General features: G+C 40.5%; 2 protein-coding genes across 6 annotated transcripts in view; both read right to left on the reverse strand.

The window, feature by feature from the left end:
• kif3b (kinesin family member 3B) overlaps positions 1–4877 on the reverse strand; it is a 12873-nt gene extending 7996 nt beyond the window's left edge. The window contains exons 1-4 of one of the 5 annotated variants that reach the window (XM_046055437.1): positions 4659–4877; positions 2038–3545; positions 1771–1872; positions 322–444 (exon numbers count right to left, since the gene is read on the reverse strand). In XM_046055437.1, the coding sequence (XP_045911393.1) occupies positions 322–444; positions 1771–1872; positions 2038–3441 (1629 nt within the window). In that variant the 5' untranslated portion in view covers positions 3442–3545; positions 4659–4877. Of the gene's footprint in view, positions 1–321; positions 445–1770; positions 1873–2037; positions 3549–3964; positions 4200–4317; positions 4436–4517; positions 4622–4658 lie in introns of those variants that run through there. The other 4 variants (XM_046055436.1, XM_046055440.1, XM_046055439.1 and 1 more) reach the window with 4 other exon arrangements.
• A 206-nt stretch (positions 4878–5083) lies between these two features.
• pofut1 (protein O-fucosyltransferase 1) lies at positions 5084–10213 on the reverse strand. Its single transcript, XM_046055444.1, has 7 exons — positions 10052–10213; positions 9490–9611; positions 8364–8546; positions 7885–7997; positions 7471–7663; positions 6483–6725; positions 5084–6120 (listed from the first exon to the last, which is right to left on the reverse strand). The coding sequence occupies exons 1-7, from the start codon at positions 10203–10205 to the stop codon at positions 5929–5931; spliced, it is 1200 nt and encodes a 399-aa protein (XP_045911400.1). The 5' UTR covers positions 10206–10213; the 3' UTR covers positions 5084–5928.
• Positions 10214–17734: the final 7521 nt, after the last annotated feature.

A 17734-nucleotide genomic window follows, 5' to 3' on the forward strand; every position in this document is an offset into this window, starting at 1 on the left:
ATCCATTATCACGGCAGCAGCTGAGCTGCATGTCGGCTTATTAATGACGCAGCCAATCAAACAACTGAAGCCAACATCTGCACTCTGTGTGTTCACTGCTGCTTTACCTGGTCCGTGCGTAAAATATCCACCGCGACTTGTAACGTAAGTTATTAGTCTACCATTTCTTTACCGAGTGAAGTCTGTGCGAGAACACATGCACATAAGATGACTGCACATAAGACCCCCGCGCGCGGACACCCGATGACATCATCCATCCCAATGTTTCATGGTAGACATCGCCCAACCCTAACTCAGACCATCAAAGGATGCAGCGGATACCTTTTTTAGCTTCTTGGTTTTGATGTCAACCTCCTGCTGCAGAGAGCTGTAGGTCTCCTTCAGCTCCAGAGTCTCCTCGTCACGACTCTCCACCTGCTGCTGCATCTCTCGCTCTCGCCGTTTCTGGAATAAAACACAAACATTTACTCCAGGTGTAACGAGGTTAAAAAGGTGTCACTGATTGAAAGTGAGGTTGTCATGTGGTACACAAACTTGACAATCAGTCAAGTAAGGGATAATGTAAAGCAAAATGGCCATCATTAAAAAACAATGCATTATAGGGAAACAACAAGGGCCGCAATATAAAGTGGAAGACTGTGGAGAATGTGCAATGATGGCTAATAATGAAGATAGTGACTCCGGGTATACAGGGATATAAAAGACTCCAGAATACATCTATCAATAATAATGTTTTATTATTTTAAAAAGTTAGTGACGGTTTATGCGTTGACTCAAGCCAAGTACTGAATACAAGACCGACCATCCATCCATCCAGCACACACTTTGACTGAAAGACTGAGCTGGAGAATGAGAGGATGGATTTTTTTCATAGATTGGGGGTTTTTAGATACACTGGGGACATGATAATAATAATAATAATATGCGACCTTAAAAATGGCTTCCTCCATGCTTAAAAAATATAATCTATATATTTCAACTGCATACAAAACTAGCTGATGATAACAGGAGTATTTTAGCTTGAAACTGTATATTAGCCTGGAATAGTTATGCAATGTTTAAAGAACGGCACCTGGTGTACTTATTACAACATTAATCCAACACGAGAAGTCTATAGGGCAGACGGAAGAGGTTATGCATTCTCTCCCAGACACACGTTGTCTTTGTATCATACAAAACAACAGGTGTATAAATAGCACAGATGAGATTTACCCAAGCCACAAGGAAGGTTGCAGTGGAGAAGAGAAAAAGTGATTTAACCCTTTATTCAAGGAAATCTCAGTTACATCAGACTTGAAGTACACTCACATAGAGAACTGAAAACTAAAAGCCTGATTCCACCCTCTTCTCTATATTTTGTCTTTCATTCGTCTTATTATGTCCCTCAATCCCCCTTTCATTTAGCTCATTTAATGACTTGTATTGCATTCATATTATAATTAGTGGCTGTGCGCTGCGCTGCGCTATTGTAAAGTGACCCTGGTTTTGGACTACAGTAAAATCAATCAAAAAAGCAGGTTTAAACCGGTCATTGCATCTGGGACAGCTCACAAAGGAATGAAAACATTGTCTCTGAACTATCCTGTCAGTAAAATTGTGACAGAAGTCTTGTAGTCTGCACCTGACACTCGCCAAGTGGCGGGAATCGATCTCACCCACCCTAAATTAAAAACAACTTTCCTGTAACCTGTGATCACATTTTTGATCCTTGTGACCTTCAAACAAGTTCTCTAATTAAGATGGGATTCAAGTTTCAGATGTGTGGTATACCTGTTCAGCGATTTCCTGCCTCTTCAGCTCCAGCATTTTCTGTTGCTCATTGGTGTGATCCACAATGTTCTTTCCCCCTACCAGGAGCTTACTCTCCATCGCCTGAATGGAAAGGGAGGGGGGGGGGGGGGATGAAACCCACTTCAAGGCGTATGGGAGGGAAAAGCAGTCGCAACTGGTCTATTTACAAATGAGAAGATCCACTACCTTGTGTGAGGTCATTTGAGGGCAAACAATGTGGAATTCAATGAAACTAAATCTGCTTACCTTCACTTTGGCTGAGAGCATCTCGCCGGCCTCCCTCTCCCTCTTCAAGTCTTCCATTTTCTTCTCCTTCTCTTTAAGCAGCCGAACTTTCTCCTCAGCCACCAGACTGTGATCATCCATGATAGCCTTTCTCTCTCTCTCCAGCTTCTCCTGCTGCTCCCGCCAGTAATCCCCTTTGTCTTCCACATCTTCCTCATCGTCCTCTGTCTCTTCTTCATCCAGATCCTCACCGTCGCTCCCTTCCCCGGCCCTCCTCCTCTGCCTCCTCTTTTTCTTCTTTCCTGAGCGTTTTTGCAGCTGTGCCTTCAGCCTCGCAATCTCCTCCTGAAACTCCCTGAGCAGGGCGTCCTTGGGGTCCTCGTTGATACGTGGTTTATTCTTGATGTTCTTAGCCCTGTTGGAGTAGCGCAGCGTTGTCAAGGTCTCCTCCAAATTGTAGGATGCCGGGCCGATGTTGGCAACCATGACGGTGCGGGCATTTCCCCCCAGAGAGTCCTGCAGCAGACGAGTGAGTTTTGAATCCCTGTAGGGGATGTGGCTGCTTCTGCCATCCACCAGAGCTGATATGACATTCCCCAGGGCAGAAAGTGACAGATTGATCTTAGTGGCCTCTTTAAGCCTCTCACCCTGAGCACCAGTCTTGGTCTGTCTTTCACTACCAGCTAAATCTACCAGGTTCAGTTTGCCTACTCTGATATGATTCTCCCCATCCACACCCAACTCACTGCACTCGACGGTGATGACAAAGATGGCGTGAGAACGGGAGCTGTGTTCATTCATGTTAGTAGCCCCCACTGAACGATTCTGGTTGCCCACATTCATGACATGTTCGATCTCCCGCACACTCTTGGTGACAAACGATGAAAGGTCTTTGACATACACACCCGTGTCGGGCCTCTCTCTAAGCTCGAGACGACGTGACTGGTCCTTAGAGAGCAAGTCTCTGATCTCCTCTTGGTAAATTTCTAGATATGATGCTCTCACCAGGTATTGCTGATTCTGGGACCGTGAAATGTGAGTGAAGATGTGCTCAAAGGAGTTTGGGATCACCCCTCTCCTCTCTGGATCATTTCTCACCCCCTCCATAGTGTACGTTTTCCCTGTACCCGTCTGCCCATAGGCAAAAATGGTCCCATTGAATCCAAGAAGAACTGAATCCACCAGGGGCCTGAAGGTTTCATCATACAGATCTATTTGTTTGGAGTTTGAGTCGTAGACAGAATCATAAGTGAAGACTTTGGGGAGTTCATTGGCTGAGGCCTCTCTGGGGTTCCTGACAATAATTTGGCCCAATTTGACATCAACAGAGACCACCCTTTCAAACTTGGCTGCCCGCTCTTTTTCATTCATAGGGCGACAGCGGACCACCACCTTGACCGACTCGGAGCTCTTGCTCTTGGACATGTTGCAGAGCTGCTGCCAACCAACTCGGTTTGGCACTTTCTATGCACTGTCTTCCAAGTGCAGTTTCAGGAACTGTTTACCAATACAAATGCCCACATCAGAACCTGCTGAGAAAACACATTCAGGGATTAGGACAAACCTGCAATGGCAATTGTCATGGTGACTCACAATCTTGTCCTGCATATATCCGCAATGCTTCATCCCTGGACATGTTTAAAACACTCCTCAAACACCATCTGTTCTCCACAGCCTTTAAACTCCCAAAGCAGTAGCTTTTCTCAAAAAATTTGTTGTTGTGTCACATATAGTCAATTCTATAAAGTGTCCTTGGGTTTCATGAAAGGCGCCATATAAATTTAAGTTTTAATTAATTAAAACTTAATAATAATAACAATAAGTAATTATTATTATCATCATTATCATCTTGATGGTAAATGCACTAACGTTACGCACATTTTTAAAATACAACCTGTAAGACTAATTTAACCACCCTGTACTTTAGCAACCATATAGCTATCCTTACACTGACACCTGTACTGCAGTTCACCTCTCTTGATCTTGACAACTTAAGCTAGTTGAGCGTAATAAGATTTTTCCAGATGTCACAAAACAAGAACAGCACGCCTGAGAACTGACGAGGTGAAATGTAACTTAGTTGATCGAAATTAATAACCCCTCCATAACGTTACTTGACAGCGGTGAAAGGCAGAATTTAGCTGCTGTAACGTTAAGTTAGCTCTTAGGTAATACACCGGTGCCACTGCCTCAGTTTAGCTAACGTTACCTAACTAAATTTAGCCCATTAACCAGCAACCATAAACGATAATCAACGCTGGAATTTAAGGTTACTAAGTGACAGCCGTTGTGGCACTCTACCCGCAGTAGCATGTTGATAAACCGTCCGGTTTTACGGTAGTTGCTCAATTATTGTTAGCAACGATTCGTGAAAGTAGCGGGTCAGCTAACCAACGTTAGCGTATGCAAAGTGCAGCCCACAAGGAGACCACAAGACCGGCCTAGCAACGACAAACACACTGGTAACCTCAGCTACACAAGTCTGGTAGCATTAACGTTACCTGGCTAGTAGTAGCGAGGGCAAACATTAACACAACATATCGCCCTAATTTACTCCTAAAAAATACTTTAGACACGTAAAACCCATGAAACACAACACACAACTTTCCACCAGCCACACAGAAACATCTTTACATATTTACCAGTGGGGAACGTTTGCTAATCCTGAACTCCCAGTCAGCCATTAGCCGCTGCTCAACGGTCCGGGATACACGGTTGCCAGATTCAGCCACAACATCCCCCGAAAGAAGTACGAGTAAAAACCATACACTGCATATAAAAAGGTAAAAACCATATAGTCTATGGTAAAAACATACTAACCCATATAGATACTGTCATTCTAAGTGAGTATATGTATTGTACTTAAATATAGAATCGCGAGAAATATACATTTATTCAACTGTGAATAACCAGGTTGCAAGCCCACGTGCATTATGAAGAATACTAATTAAAAGTCTCCTTGCCCATATCTGGCAACCAAGTCACGCATAGCTTAGCATATCAGCTGATTCATCTGGACTCAGTGCTAAGCTTCCAGTGGGGAAGATAAACAGACCGAGGCTGTTGGTTCTTTAAAAATGAGTGTGCATCACTTTATTGGTGAAAAACATTATAGAAAACATTTAAGTTCAAAATCATTGCACTCTCTGCTTTGTACACTTCACACACATGCATTTAATCAATTCATCCAGTGCAAATCAACTCTTTTCTCTCCCCTAAAAACATCCCTGAAACATGTGTTCACATTCACTGAATAATAATACTGTCCCCAAAACACTCAGTACAGGGTTCCACACATTTCATCAGCTTTTGGTCCTGGTAAATTGAGAGGTGGAAAGACTCGTCTCCTTTTTCTTTCCTATAATTAGTATGTACAGGAGGATCGGTTACTGTGCTCTTCTTGGAATGGAGGGCAGAGAGGAAAGGAAAGAGCAAGCTGGAAAGACATGGAGGGATGGCAAGGTAGGGAGGGAAAGAAGAGGGAGACCATGATCGCTGACACTGCAGTCAGTCTTTTCCAGGGTTCACTGAGGTCACAAGAGGTCCCTCTAATATGTCTGAACTGCAAAACATGGTTGCAGCTACAGACTATGGCAGTAGCTAAAAGAAATGTTACCGGCTTAAGTATACTGAACAAAAGCTATCTTGACAGTGAACAGTGAAAAACAGTGTTTCTTGGCAGCAGCTGTCCATGTCCATAATATTTCAGACATTACACTACTGACCTGCTAAATCCTATGTTATAGGGCCTTCCTACTTTCTCATAGATTAAAACCCATTCTAAAACCCGTCTTTACACACTATGAACCATCATTTCATATATAAATATTCTCTGCCTTCACATGCTCTCTCGCCTCCTCATGACAGTCATCCAGCATTAGCGCCCAGAGGAGGACCACGTGAACCGAGTGCTCAGAGTTCTTCTTTGTTTTGTTTCCCTGGCTTGTCCATGCCAAAATAGGAGGACGGAAGGCCATGGACGTCCCGTTCTCTCTTCACAAAGGCAGAAAAGGAGGAGACGCAGTTTCCGATAAAGTGATCAGCTCGACCTAAGATGTACAGGTCCATTTGGGCCGAGTCTGGCTGAAGACTCACCACTTTCACCTGAAAAACAGATTGGAATACCATTTTGGTTACCATAACAGTAACCAAGTGTATTGTAAAAATGCCTGGTGTGAAAAACGCATATCCTGGCCAGTAAAATGTCCTTATCAGACAATAATATGTACACAATACAAGAAGGGCAGGATTCTGACTGTGGGTTAAGACATATTAAAGTGTGTCTGTAAACTATGTAAAGAATTGTGACAAAACCTGTTTTCCAAATTGTGCTACAGTCAAAATGTAGCTTGTTGGTTCAAGTTACATTTTAAGTCACACATGACAGAAGCAAAAGGAGCCAAATGTGAAGCAGAAGTTTCTTATGACATGCTTGTAATTGCATTACAGAAGCTTTACAAACCCACCTTGCCCTTGAAAAGCTTTTCAATATCCCTACTGTGGGATTCTGAGTCAGTGGCAATGTAGACAGAGCGTGCAGAGGTCTTCTTCACCCACAGCTTGACAGCTCTGCGTATCTCTGCCAGGTCAGGAAGGCACATGTTCATGGTGAGAGGCAAAGCTGTCTGGCGGTTGTAGCCAACACACTGAGGAGAAGCCATAAAGTGAGGCCCTGCGTCGCCACTCTTCAGCATTTTGCAGGCATTTTGCTGTAAGGGTGGATTAAAAAACAGATTTAGATGTGACCAGATGATGAAGGGGATAAGAAGCAACCTAGTACTGACTGTAAAGGTGCAAATGTCACCCAAACTCTACCATGGCTCTGAATTGTGATTAAAGGATACATTTTCTTATTGTCAACAAATATATACTATTCATCTGAACCATAGAGCTCCATTGTTTTCCAGAAACTAAAAACACATCAGCGAGCCACACTGTTGCACTGGGTGACATGTTCCCTCATCACCACTGTAGTTTTTTCTGACTCAGTCACACACATACACCACATACACTGCTTCCCCAAATACTCAACAAACAAATGCACTAATTCCTCCTGCTTGATTAACGATTCATAAAAACAAACTAGTGGTCATCTGTTTTAGGAAATTTCTGAGCCTTTTTAAAAATAGAAACAATATATTTGTGATGTGTTTTTAAATGAGTCTGGAGCTGAGAGACACATACAGGAAGTCCGAACGTATAGGGAAATGGACTGTTGCTTTAGATTTAGATGTAAAAAACCGTGGTGCTTGGTAAAATGCTGGTATACAGGCGTGAACTGAGCGGACTTCATTCGCTGGTAGAAACCGAAATGTGACTGTCCATGATATCTATGTGTGAACAAACATGTCTGTACGTGAGCACACGAGTGAAGGAGACAATGAAAAACACAAAGAGAGAGAAGACAACCCATGTTTGTCCAAACCCTCGTTCATACGTTGTGAAGCACCTCACCCAGTCAATGCCAATCCTCAGGTGAATGCTAACGTATGGCCTGGTCAGCAGGGTAGCAATGTGCTCTTCTCCCTCCTTTACCATCTTGTCTGACCACACCATGTAGCGCTGCAGGCCCACATGCTCTTCTATCACTGGGAACTGGGCAGGAGCCCCAGGCAGTGCCAGCACAGGGTGCTCTGAGGGAGGGAACCTATTCCAACAGGGGAAGCATGAGGAGAATCTGCCTGTTATCAGCTTCAGAGGAGGTACTACCTGTGCCATTAAAAATCTATGGCAAATGGAAACCTCATTAGTTATTCATAATGTTTAAGGCTAACAATGTTCCTTCTGAGGACACGGTAGTTTTTATGTCATCTTTGTTCATCCTAAATGTGTCTACGGCACAGTGAGGCTGGTCTAACATGTACCCACTTCTTCATCCACTGAGGTTGGTGGTAGGCACTGAAAGAAATGCCACCAAACAAGACAGACTTGTCGAATTCCACACCGACATTATCCCAAAATGGACCAAACGGGTTTCCATCCTGAAAGTAAATCAGAACCAGCCGTCAGTGTCAGAACAATGAAACAGTAACAGCAGCGTTATAATTCTGAGATTGTAGCTCATATTTGGAAGTTTATGGGGCGCCAGAGGGCAGCATTTCACCTTCACCCTTTCCACTCGCAGTCAACGTCATTTATTGCCGAGGTGGTCGAGCAATGTAGAGTGCTTAAACACATTTAATGCTTCTTTACTTTCACCATTACTTACTATTTCCACCGTTCCAGGAAAGAGCAATGATACATTAGTGGACTATCTGCGAGCAGCAACCAATCTAATCAGATAATCATACTTTGTTGTAGCTAGCTGACACTCATTAGTCAAATAATCTACTCCACTGGACTGCCACCTTCATAGGACAGGATTTCTTGTCTGCACTCCGCTGTGCAGCAGTCTCGAAGCAGTATGCTTTCCTCTGTCCTGAGGGCCAGTATTTGGGAGCCAGCTCCTCCATGAAGTCCTCCAAACTGACCACACGGTGATAAGCAGACAAGGCCTCCAGCTGGAAGAACTCACTGTAGGGTACATGAACCTGAAAAGAATAGAAAACCATTGAATCAAACAGCACTTCCAGGACTTTTTTCTTTCAGGATTAAAAGGGAAAGAAGGCGATTTTTATATTTTTGTTATTGTCAACAGATCTCATGAAAACACCAGTCTTATGTCTTAGACAGTCTCGATACCTTCCGACTTCTTAACCCAGTTGTTAAAGGCTTAAAATAAGTTTAAGGGTACGGAGGAGTGGCCGACAACCTCAGAAGCCTTGACACAGTCCTACATATGGCACTCATACAGGCTTATTCACAGGATTGGCTCACTGATGTTATTATTTACACCAGTGCCAGAATCAGTATATACATGGAGCCATCACTTTGTTCAAAGAGCCCCCTCTATGTGAAGACAGGGGGCTCCTATGGTCACCTGAACTTATATATACACATTATTACATTCATTCATAACATTATATTTAAATTTTTCCAATACTGTCTGTTTTGCTTTTGAACTTTTCACCCCCCCAAGAGAACCATCTGTGTGTATATATATATATATAGACTAGATACATCATTCATACATTACCAGTGTTTCCAGTGCAGTTAATTCTGTTTAATATCATCCACGAACAATCCTGAACCTCACTATACAGCTTTAGAAATTGATGTGCATGTGTTTAGATTTTGTTGTCTCAGTAGTCTGTGCAATGACAGTAAAGATGAATCTAACCTAATCTAATGGACAGTATCATTGTACTGTGTAAACTTGATACATATTTGCAGTAATATGATATTTTCATTTCATATTTTAGTTATTATTTATTTTGTAGTTTGTTTCTTACCGACCTTATTTTGTTTTAGTGACTTATGTGACTTGGCTGCAGTAACAAGTGCTCACTCTATCTTAGGAACAGTGACATTTGTGATCGCAGTCAGTCGCAGGTTGTCAGTGACAGTTGGTCACACCTCACTGACTGTACTTACATTGGTGTAAGGGGGGGTGTGGTGGCGATACACAATCCAGGGAGGGACTGCCAGGGTTCGGTTCAACATCTTTGCAAAGGCCAGAGATCCCAGGAAGTGGTCTGCCTGGTTTCCAAAACGGCCTGGGACAATAACATTGGGCACTTACACTCCCATTTTCAACAGTAACCTTTGTAATGCTGCTTGTGACAGGTAAATGGAAACTTGAATGACTGGAGGGAAATGTTGGGTACTTCCAAATATCATATATATCAAGCACTAACGTTATTATTTAATAAGTGACTTGCAAACACTAGTGAAGTAACTAGTTCGTATTCCACTACACTCAAGTTAGCTGCTAACTAGCTACTGTTTCATCTTCTCTGATGTTCTTGAGGTTGAAATGTTATTGACATAAAAGGTCATGAATTAAGAACAGTCTGTCGAACTGGTTCAACACAGGTGTGGGCTCCTATTCAGGCGACATGCGACTCTGTCGATATAAACTAAAGTTTAGGATTCGCTAGCTCTCTTCTTTTCATACAACATTATGCAAAAGCACGAGCTGCAAAGAGTGAGTTACCCATGCACGGGCAGTACAACACGTAGCCATTGTCATCCCACTTCAAATCCTCAGCAAAGGTCCGACAAGTGTGCAGCAGAAGTGATAAAAGTAAACATGTGACTGTGAGAGTATTGCATGCTCGTCGTTTCACCGCCATTGTGTTCCATTTCATATCCCAGAATGCACCGGCTTTTCCTCTGCTTCTTCTTCTTTGGGTTTATTGAAGCATCGAAAAGGTGTGCTTCCGCCTACTGTACCGGAGGTGGAAGAGTCAAGTGAGTGTGGCATGTGTTTAAGCATTAAAATGTTGTATCAAAAAACCCAGAGTACTAAAAAGTGCTTTAGCCTATTTGGTATTAATTATTCACCTTTTTTGTTCAGCTTTCTGCTCCTACTCCCTCTTACGGTAGCCTAACGTTAATGTATCTCCCTCTCCGTCTTCATTCCACAGTAGGCTATTTTTCAGGTTTTTCAGTACATAATAACGGCAGGAATAATTTCCTGAACACATGACCAGGCTTGTCTTTAAAGGCCCTGAAAACTTGTTTTCAAGCTTTATTTTCTCTCTCTACAATATTGAATATCAACCCCCAAAAAATTAGTTTCACTTTTTGTTTAACCTGACATTATGTTCATGTTATTAACTTGTTGTCAATCTCATTTTAGCTAACTATCCTGCGTACCACACTCTGATTGGTCAATTGTTTCTCGGTGGTCAGTGGGCACAGCACCAGATCTATACGAACTACTGAACAAATCAGAGATGTGGTCTGGAAGCAGGCTGATATAAGCAAACAACCCCACAACTGTCATAAATTTTTTTATTCAAATATAGCTAAATTCTGATTGTTGGAAAGAAATGTGTGACATCACCTTTTCCTTACTAAGCCAGATCCACTTTAAACAAGTGAGAGCACAGACAAAACACAAAGTGGAATATTTAAATTACCAAAACTGTTGGTCAACTCCGTTGTTCAGTGTATAAGCTTATTTAGGGTCTTAAAGCTGTCACTTAGATAAGTGAGATAGATAGTAAGATGTAGATAAGGTGTAGATAACCATAGTATGTAGATGTAGATAACCATGAACAAAACAACTGTAATAATCATACAATATAGAGACACTCTGCAAACACTGCAGCAACAGTCTGACATTTAGAGGTAATACTATGTAGGAAATAAAAAATACAAAACGTAAGGTAACTAGAAAGGCACTACTGATTAGTAAAGACAATCTAATAATAATCAAGTGTGAAAAGTTTGAATCCTAACTGAGACATTAACCGTTGAAAACTTGACACAGCTCTTGCAAAATGAGGATGTGAGAATACGCATACACAGGTTTTTTTTTCCTCCTGACATAAGGTGTTCATTTATTTTCTGCAACTGGACAGAAGAAAAACAGCGCTTTTAACCTTTCCAGTTATTAGCGTTCCTCACAATTGAGACATCTGAAAGCATTTAATTAAAGCGTTGAAAGCATTGTATATACATTAATACTCATTCAGCGGACTTGACAGCTCAAAGCCTAAAAAAATGCGCCAATGCCACCCAAACACTGGTTGAAACTAATAATTCAATCTGATGTTACAGGAACAACATTCACTTGAAATGTTAAACTAACTTTTTAAAAATGACTAATGACAGCACTTGTTGCCAGCATTTTTAAGGTTTGGAAGAAAATCACAACTTTACAGAAAGTAAAACACAATCACTGATTTAGCGAAATATCTTATTGTCTTCTTATTCTCTTCTGAACAATCACACTGCAAAAACAGAAAAAATTACATTATATCTTCCTGCTTTGCCTTGGATATTCCCTGGTGGAAATCAGACGGAGCCAATCAGTGCTATGTCCAATGATAAAGACTCAGATGAAGCAGCATTCCCAGATCTCTGTCGTTGGAGGTTTTTCATTAGATGTTCACATGTGTGCTCAACATGCCCAAACCCAGTGCATGGCAACATGTGGCCTGGGTGCGGTCTCAAACCTTTGTTACTGTCTTTTAAATCTGTGGACTCTCTGCCAACCTGCCTTGTTTGAATGAATTGACTGATAATTGCTTAAATATGTCACATTAAAGAGATCATTATCTTGCTGTTGAGAGGCTGAGTGATACAGCTGATATGATCTGCATATGGTTTGTTGTTCATTATTATGCTGAACTGAATGTATGCAATTCAAGGGGCGATGATAGATTATTATGATCTAACAAATAACACATGTGGCCAAAATACGCAAAAAGTAAATAGGGCGTTTTATAAAGGCTGTGGAAATTTTAATTTTTCTGTCTTTAAACCAAAATCCATGACTCTTTTTCTTCACAATGAGCAGTTTAAGATGTTTTCTATTCGGGCCTTTGCAGTAAAGGATACTTAATCCTTCCACATCGTCCAGTTCAGCCGGCCTAGTCGATCGTATTCTCTCTTTGTATTCAATCACTCTCGTTTTTCTTTTCTCTGATGCTCGACAGCTGGCTGTTCTTTCCCTCTTTTCCTGTGTCGTTCTCTGTGTCTGCTCCTCCCCCATCCCTTGAACACACACTGTTTTTCATTGTTAGAGATGACAGCAATGATAACAATGCGAAGAACCACAACTCACAGAGTATGAGAAAAAGACAGAGAAGGAGAGACTTCCTTCAGGTGAACAAATGTCATGGATCACAACAACCAAATGAAACATAAAGTGTACACCTTATTTTACTAAATACTTCCCATTCTTTTGGGTATTTATTGCATATACAGAGCAGGATCTAGTAATAGTAAATTATCATATAAATAAAGAACTGGTGCATTTATTTAATATATGGATTGTACATTGAGTTTGTACATTTTGTTATTTAACTATATATCTGACTCACTGTCCTGTGCTCTAACAATCTCATTTCCCGTTTTGAATATATAAGTTCCTCAGACACATTGCTTTGAGAAGCTGCAGAGGAAGAAGGTGGCGTTTGCATTTCATAATAACATACAAATGAATATATGTCCCCGCCCTCTCTAGCTTAACCTCTGCCTCTTTCTTACAGTCTGCCTGTGGCCTTTCAGAAGAGGGAAATAAGGTAGTCAACCTCAAACAACCCGCCTCCTGTTGACCTTTCTGTGTTGTTACTGACAACCTGGCTTTCAATTCAGCTGAAGGCTGTGACTGGTGTAATTTCCCAGATTCAGCATGCAGAGACCTATTTACAACTAAGTTAGTGTTAAATCCATCTAAACTTCAGTTTTTCCACCAATTAGTTCTTTAGAACAAAATAAAGATCAGTAAAGATTTTTTGTCCTGAAAGTACTAAAAACTCAATCAGACATGAAACTAACAAAAAAGTAACTTGTTTTGGTTTCAGTTTTTAAGTTTTTGTTTTCCTCTCAGCTAGGATCCCCTTTGGTTGACAGTGTGCCTTAGTGATGATACTGAATATAAAACAGAAACAGAAAAGTCACAAAACTAATTTTGGCTGAAAGTTTTTATTTAGATTTAGTGGTATAGGAAAGCTTACCAAAACTAAAAAGTTTTAGTTTTTCTAGGATCCCCCTCTGGCAGCATCATCCCTTAGTAACATGGATAAAAACTGCATTTAAAATTAAACTAACAAAACACAATTTGGCTGTGAAGATTATTTTAGATAACTCTGTTGACAAAATGTCTGTATCCTCTCAGCTCCGCCGTCTCATAGATAAAAACCTAATGTAACCTTTTGCATAACGTGTTCAAAAAAAGTAGGGGTGTTCAGAAAATAGCTGATTCTAATGCTTTTGTTATTTTTATTTTCCCTCCCAGCTAAGACCCACTGTTTGGCAGCTTTGTGCCTTAGTGAAGTGAATACAAACTAAATATGAAAAGTAACAAATAGATAACAAACTTTTAACTTTTTAATGGGGAGATTTATTTGGATTTAAACGTGTTGAGAAAACTAATCAGTACTAATAAAATTTTATTGAAAAAATCCCTATATTTAGGTTTTCTTCTCAGGTCCAATCTTTGGCAGTGACGTGCCTTAATTTGTGACATGGATAAAATTAGCAGAACAGTAAGAGTAATAACTATCGATTGTAAAGGTTGTGGCTCTGAAGATTTATTTAGTATTAGAGGTGTTTGGAAAAACAGCCAAGAGTAACAAAACTCTATTGACAGAATTCTTGTTTTTACTTTTACTTTTTCCACTCTGCTAGGATCCCCCTTTGGCAGCGACGTGCCTTCATGACGTGAACGTGTAGCTGGACAGGACACTCTGTGTTCCACCCGTCTACCTTATCAACCTGCTGCAGACTGCTGGTGCCGGCTGTCTGCGACCTGATACTCCACCTCCTCACAGAAAAGTCGGTCCCAGCTGAGATAGACTTCCCCACCTTTTTCTCCATGCTACCCAGAAATATTCACACACCAGATGCTCAGTGGTTTCATCACATGCACAGGATGTAATCGTAAGCTATCTTTCTCTGCAGCACCACTGTGCTCGACCTCATCTTGGCAGGTATTTGCATGTTGTGTAACATTTGTGTTTTGAGCAATAATCACATTGACTTTTAGGGTGTGAGAGGTGTATTTCAGTCACACCTCACATACTTGGATGTTAGCTGGATGTTAGCTGTTTCTCTGGACATTTATGGTTGAATTATGCTGGAATATGAACAAAAACCAAACTACAAAGAAGCTGGAAAATAATTACAGCCTGAGATTCTTAAACCTTTTCAGCCCATGAACCAAGGAGGATAAATTTAATCTCACCCTGAGACCCGGGGTCATTATAACATACTAGAATAACACAACTGTAATTGAAAAAATTCTGGCCAAAACAAAACTGAGTGAGAAAATAATGGATGTTCACAAAAGGCGTCAGTGCCATGTCTGTGCAGTGACGGCGGTGTCTCTCTCTTTGTGTCCCGGCGGTTTCCCCCATCCTTTCTAAGCTGTTTATCGCCCATCTCCGCTAATGTAAACCGCCCATCTGTTTTAAACAAAACACATAAAAAACACATAGTCATTTCCCACCACACCAGGACCCTGAAAGAAGTGATTGCTGGGTATTCTGGTGGCAAGGAAATACACTCCAGATGTGAACAAATTGTCCCCCTTACTAATTGCTGTTGTGTTCACTGATGCTGATTTTGGATTAGATTTTGGACTTAGGTTTGTGTGGATGGGGCTGAGAGTGCCCGCCAATAATTGATAAGTGCATGTGTGTGTATTTGTTTGGAAGCTTGCGTGTGTGTGATTATAACAAGAGCTGCGAAGTAAGGCATGTTAAAAGAAAAAGAGGTAAATTGGGATGACACCAGAGGAACAGTTGGAGATCTGACTACTGTTATACAGACGCTATAAACAGACACAGATGTTTCTGCTCATGAAGGTTTTATTTAAGGGAGCTTCTGTCATCATAACTTCTGAAAGGCTGGCTTCCTCGTCTCTTACAGTGCATCTAATCAGGACTGATTAGGTGTGTGGTAGCCAGAGACATGCAGGGGAGAGGCTGATCTGGAGGCTGCCCCTGCTTACAGGGCGGTTCTGCATGTGAGAGGTTTCCTAGACGGTCTGGAGAGATGAGAGAGACCAACAGAGAGGAATCAGAGGAAGCCAGTGCCACGGCATGATGTGGCGTTTCATAAGATAGTTAAAAATCACTCCACAGCTCTAAATAACAGACCACCACGCAACTGCAATCAACCTGACTGCGGTCGAACCAACCACACTGTAATCCAAATAAACAAACAATGGCATAATGAAAGAAGTCTCCCTCTTCATGCTGGGAAATCGCTTCACCTCATCCATCTTTAACCTTCTGTTTCTCTATCATCTATTCTTGTCCAGTTTTTGTTTGTTTTACAGCATCCTCACATGAAAAGCTGCAAGAGAAAAAAAAAACCCAAACTACTGCATCAGACAGCCAATCTAAAGAGGGAGGATTTCCTAGTAAAACATATTTTTTCCATTCTTAACATAACATTAAAACCATTCTGATCACCACAGATCATTTCAATGGCATTTGTATAACTCTGTTAATGACACTAATAATGCAATATCAGGCTGTAACAGACCAAAACTGAACAGAGTGGATTCTTTTTCAATTTTCTCATCAGGCCGATATAAAACCTTATGTACAACTTACTTCCTGTACCACATGGCCATATGGACAAAAACCAAACCTAACCAAAGTGTATCAGGTAACTGCCTTCATCTCCTTCTTTTGACATTCTCTAAATGTCTTCATTTAACACACAGTCTTTGGTTTTGTAAGATTTGGACACTTTAAAATTGTTCATTTCCTTTACAGCTAGTTTATAATGTCAGGCCTGTAAGAGTTTAAATATACTTAGTTTTCAGGGATTGTTGGATAATAAGAGAGACTTTACCAAGAATAACGTGTAATAAGTGTATAAAAGTTTAACCCTAATTCTACAACAAATGAAATGATTGCACTTGATCAAATATTTGAGTCTTTCCTGTTCTAGAGTGTGTTCATGTTTAAAGCCTTATATGGATGTAATTTATTAGAATGTGTAATGATTGATTCTTTTTTGAAAATAGCATCATACTGAAATTATTTTAACATTCTAACATGTGCCTATTATTTAATCTGAACTTTATTAGTTTAAATATTATATTCTTAACAATTATTTCATTGTCTTAATAATGCATGAATAATGAATGATTCACAACCTTAAGAATTTGCCTTTAATGTTTACTTTACATATACACATCTGATTTATTTGAATAAGCCACCATGTTTTATTAATAACATTTTTATAAAACAATGTTTATGAGAAAACATTTCATCCATTGTGGAGAAAACCCTGCCTAATTGCCTTTTTTTTAAAAACTTCTTTTAGTTAAATGTTCAGTTATTATTATTTTTTTGCGTGGGCTGCTTTAAAAAAAATAAATGCTTGCTTGAAGACAAAAACGTAATTGACTTTTTTAAGCCTAAAACTAAACAACATCGTGGTCTTAACGTGGACATGTTCTGAATTTATGTCGCTTAAATACCTACCTAAACATCTCCAGCACTCGACTAAATAAAGTTTGAAAGTAGTCCCGTTTTTCTCCCACTTATTTTGTATTTAACGGGACTTTGACTTCACAGTAGCCTACCCCTCAGATAAAAGTCCGACCTCTGGGAGATGTTGCTTCTCTTCGCGTTTTCATCTGCACTTTTGCAACATTTGAAAATAAAACCTCGTCTTCATTTCTACAAACTTTTTTTCACCACTGCAGCAACAGGTAAGCCCATTGTAGGTTTGTTTCCCCTGCACAACTGGCATTTTCTACCCCGCTCCTCTGTATTGACCATGCCAAAAGGCTTTTGATGCTTTCAAGTTCGGTCGGAAATGTCGGAATTGTCGGGGAGCGACTGATTGCCAAACAAAATATGAATAAATACAGCTGGAGTTCTCTATGATGCTGTAGTTTTTTATTTATTGATCATACAGCCGCTAAAGTAGCCATTTTTAATCATTTAATTAATTAAATTAATAATTTAATTAAAATATCGAGTAGCATACCGGCACTCCAACATAAAGCAGGCCTTCAGACATGTTTCAAATCATTTGTAAAATAAATCAACAAGCTTTTGTTAGTGTTCATTGAACTGTTATATTCAATTGAAGGCTACTTAAATACACAGACAAAAGTATTTTTCTATAAATACAATAAATGAGCAGACGGCCAGCACTTGAAAGCAGCATTATTGAAGACTCGAGCTCCCCC

Source organism: Micropterus dolomieu, linkage group LG08, assembly GCF_021292245.1.
Source record: "Micropterus dolomieu isolate WLL.071019.BEF.003 ecotype Adirondacks linkage group LG08, ASM2129224v1, whole genome shotgun sequence".
In the NCBI taxonomy this organism is placed as follows: domain Eukaryota; kingdom Metazoa; phylum Chordata; class Actinopteri; order Centrarchiformes; family Centrarchidae; genus Micropterus; species Micropterus dolomieu.

Excerpts from the sequence above, each read along its gene's own strand:
- pofut1 (XM_046055444.1), bottom strand. The coding sequence starts at position 10,205 with ATGAAATGGAACACAATGGCGGTGAAACGACGAGCATGCAATACTCTC. Across the intron at positions 7,998-8,363 it reads AGAAATCCTGTCCTATGAAG|GATGGAAACCCGTTTGGTCC; the intron begins GTGGCAGTCCAG and ends ATTTACTTTCAG. Across the intron at positions 6,726-7,470 it reads TGAGGATTGGCATTGACTGG|CAAAATGCCTGCAAAATGCT; the intron begins GTGAGGTGCTTC and ends CCACCCTTACAG.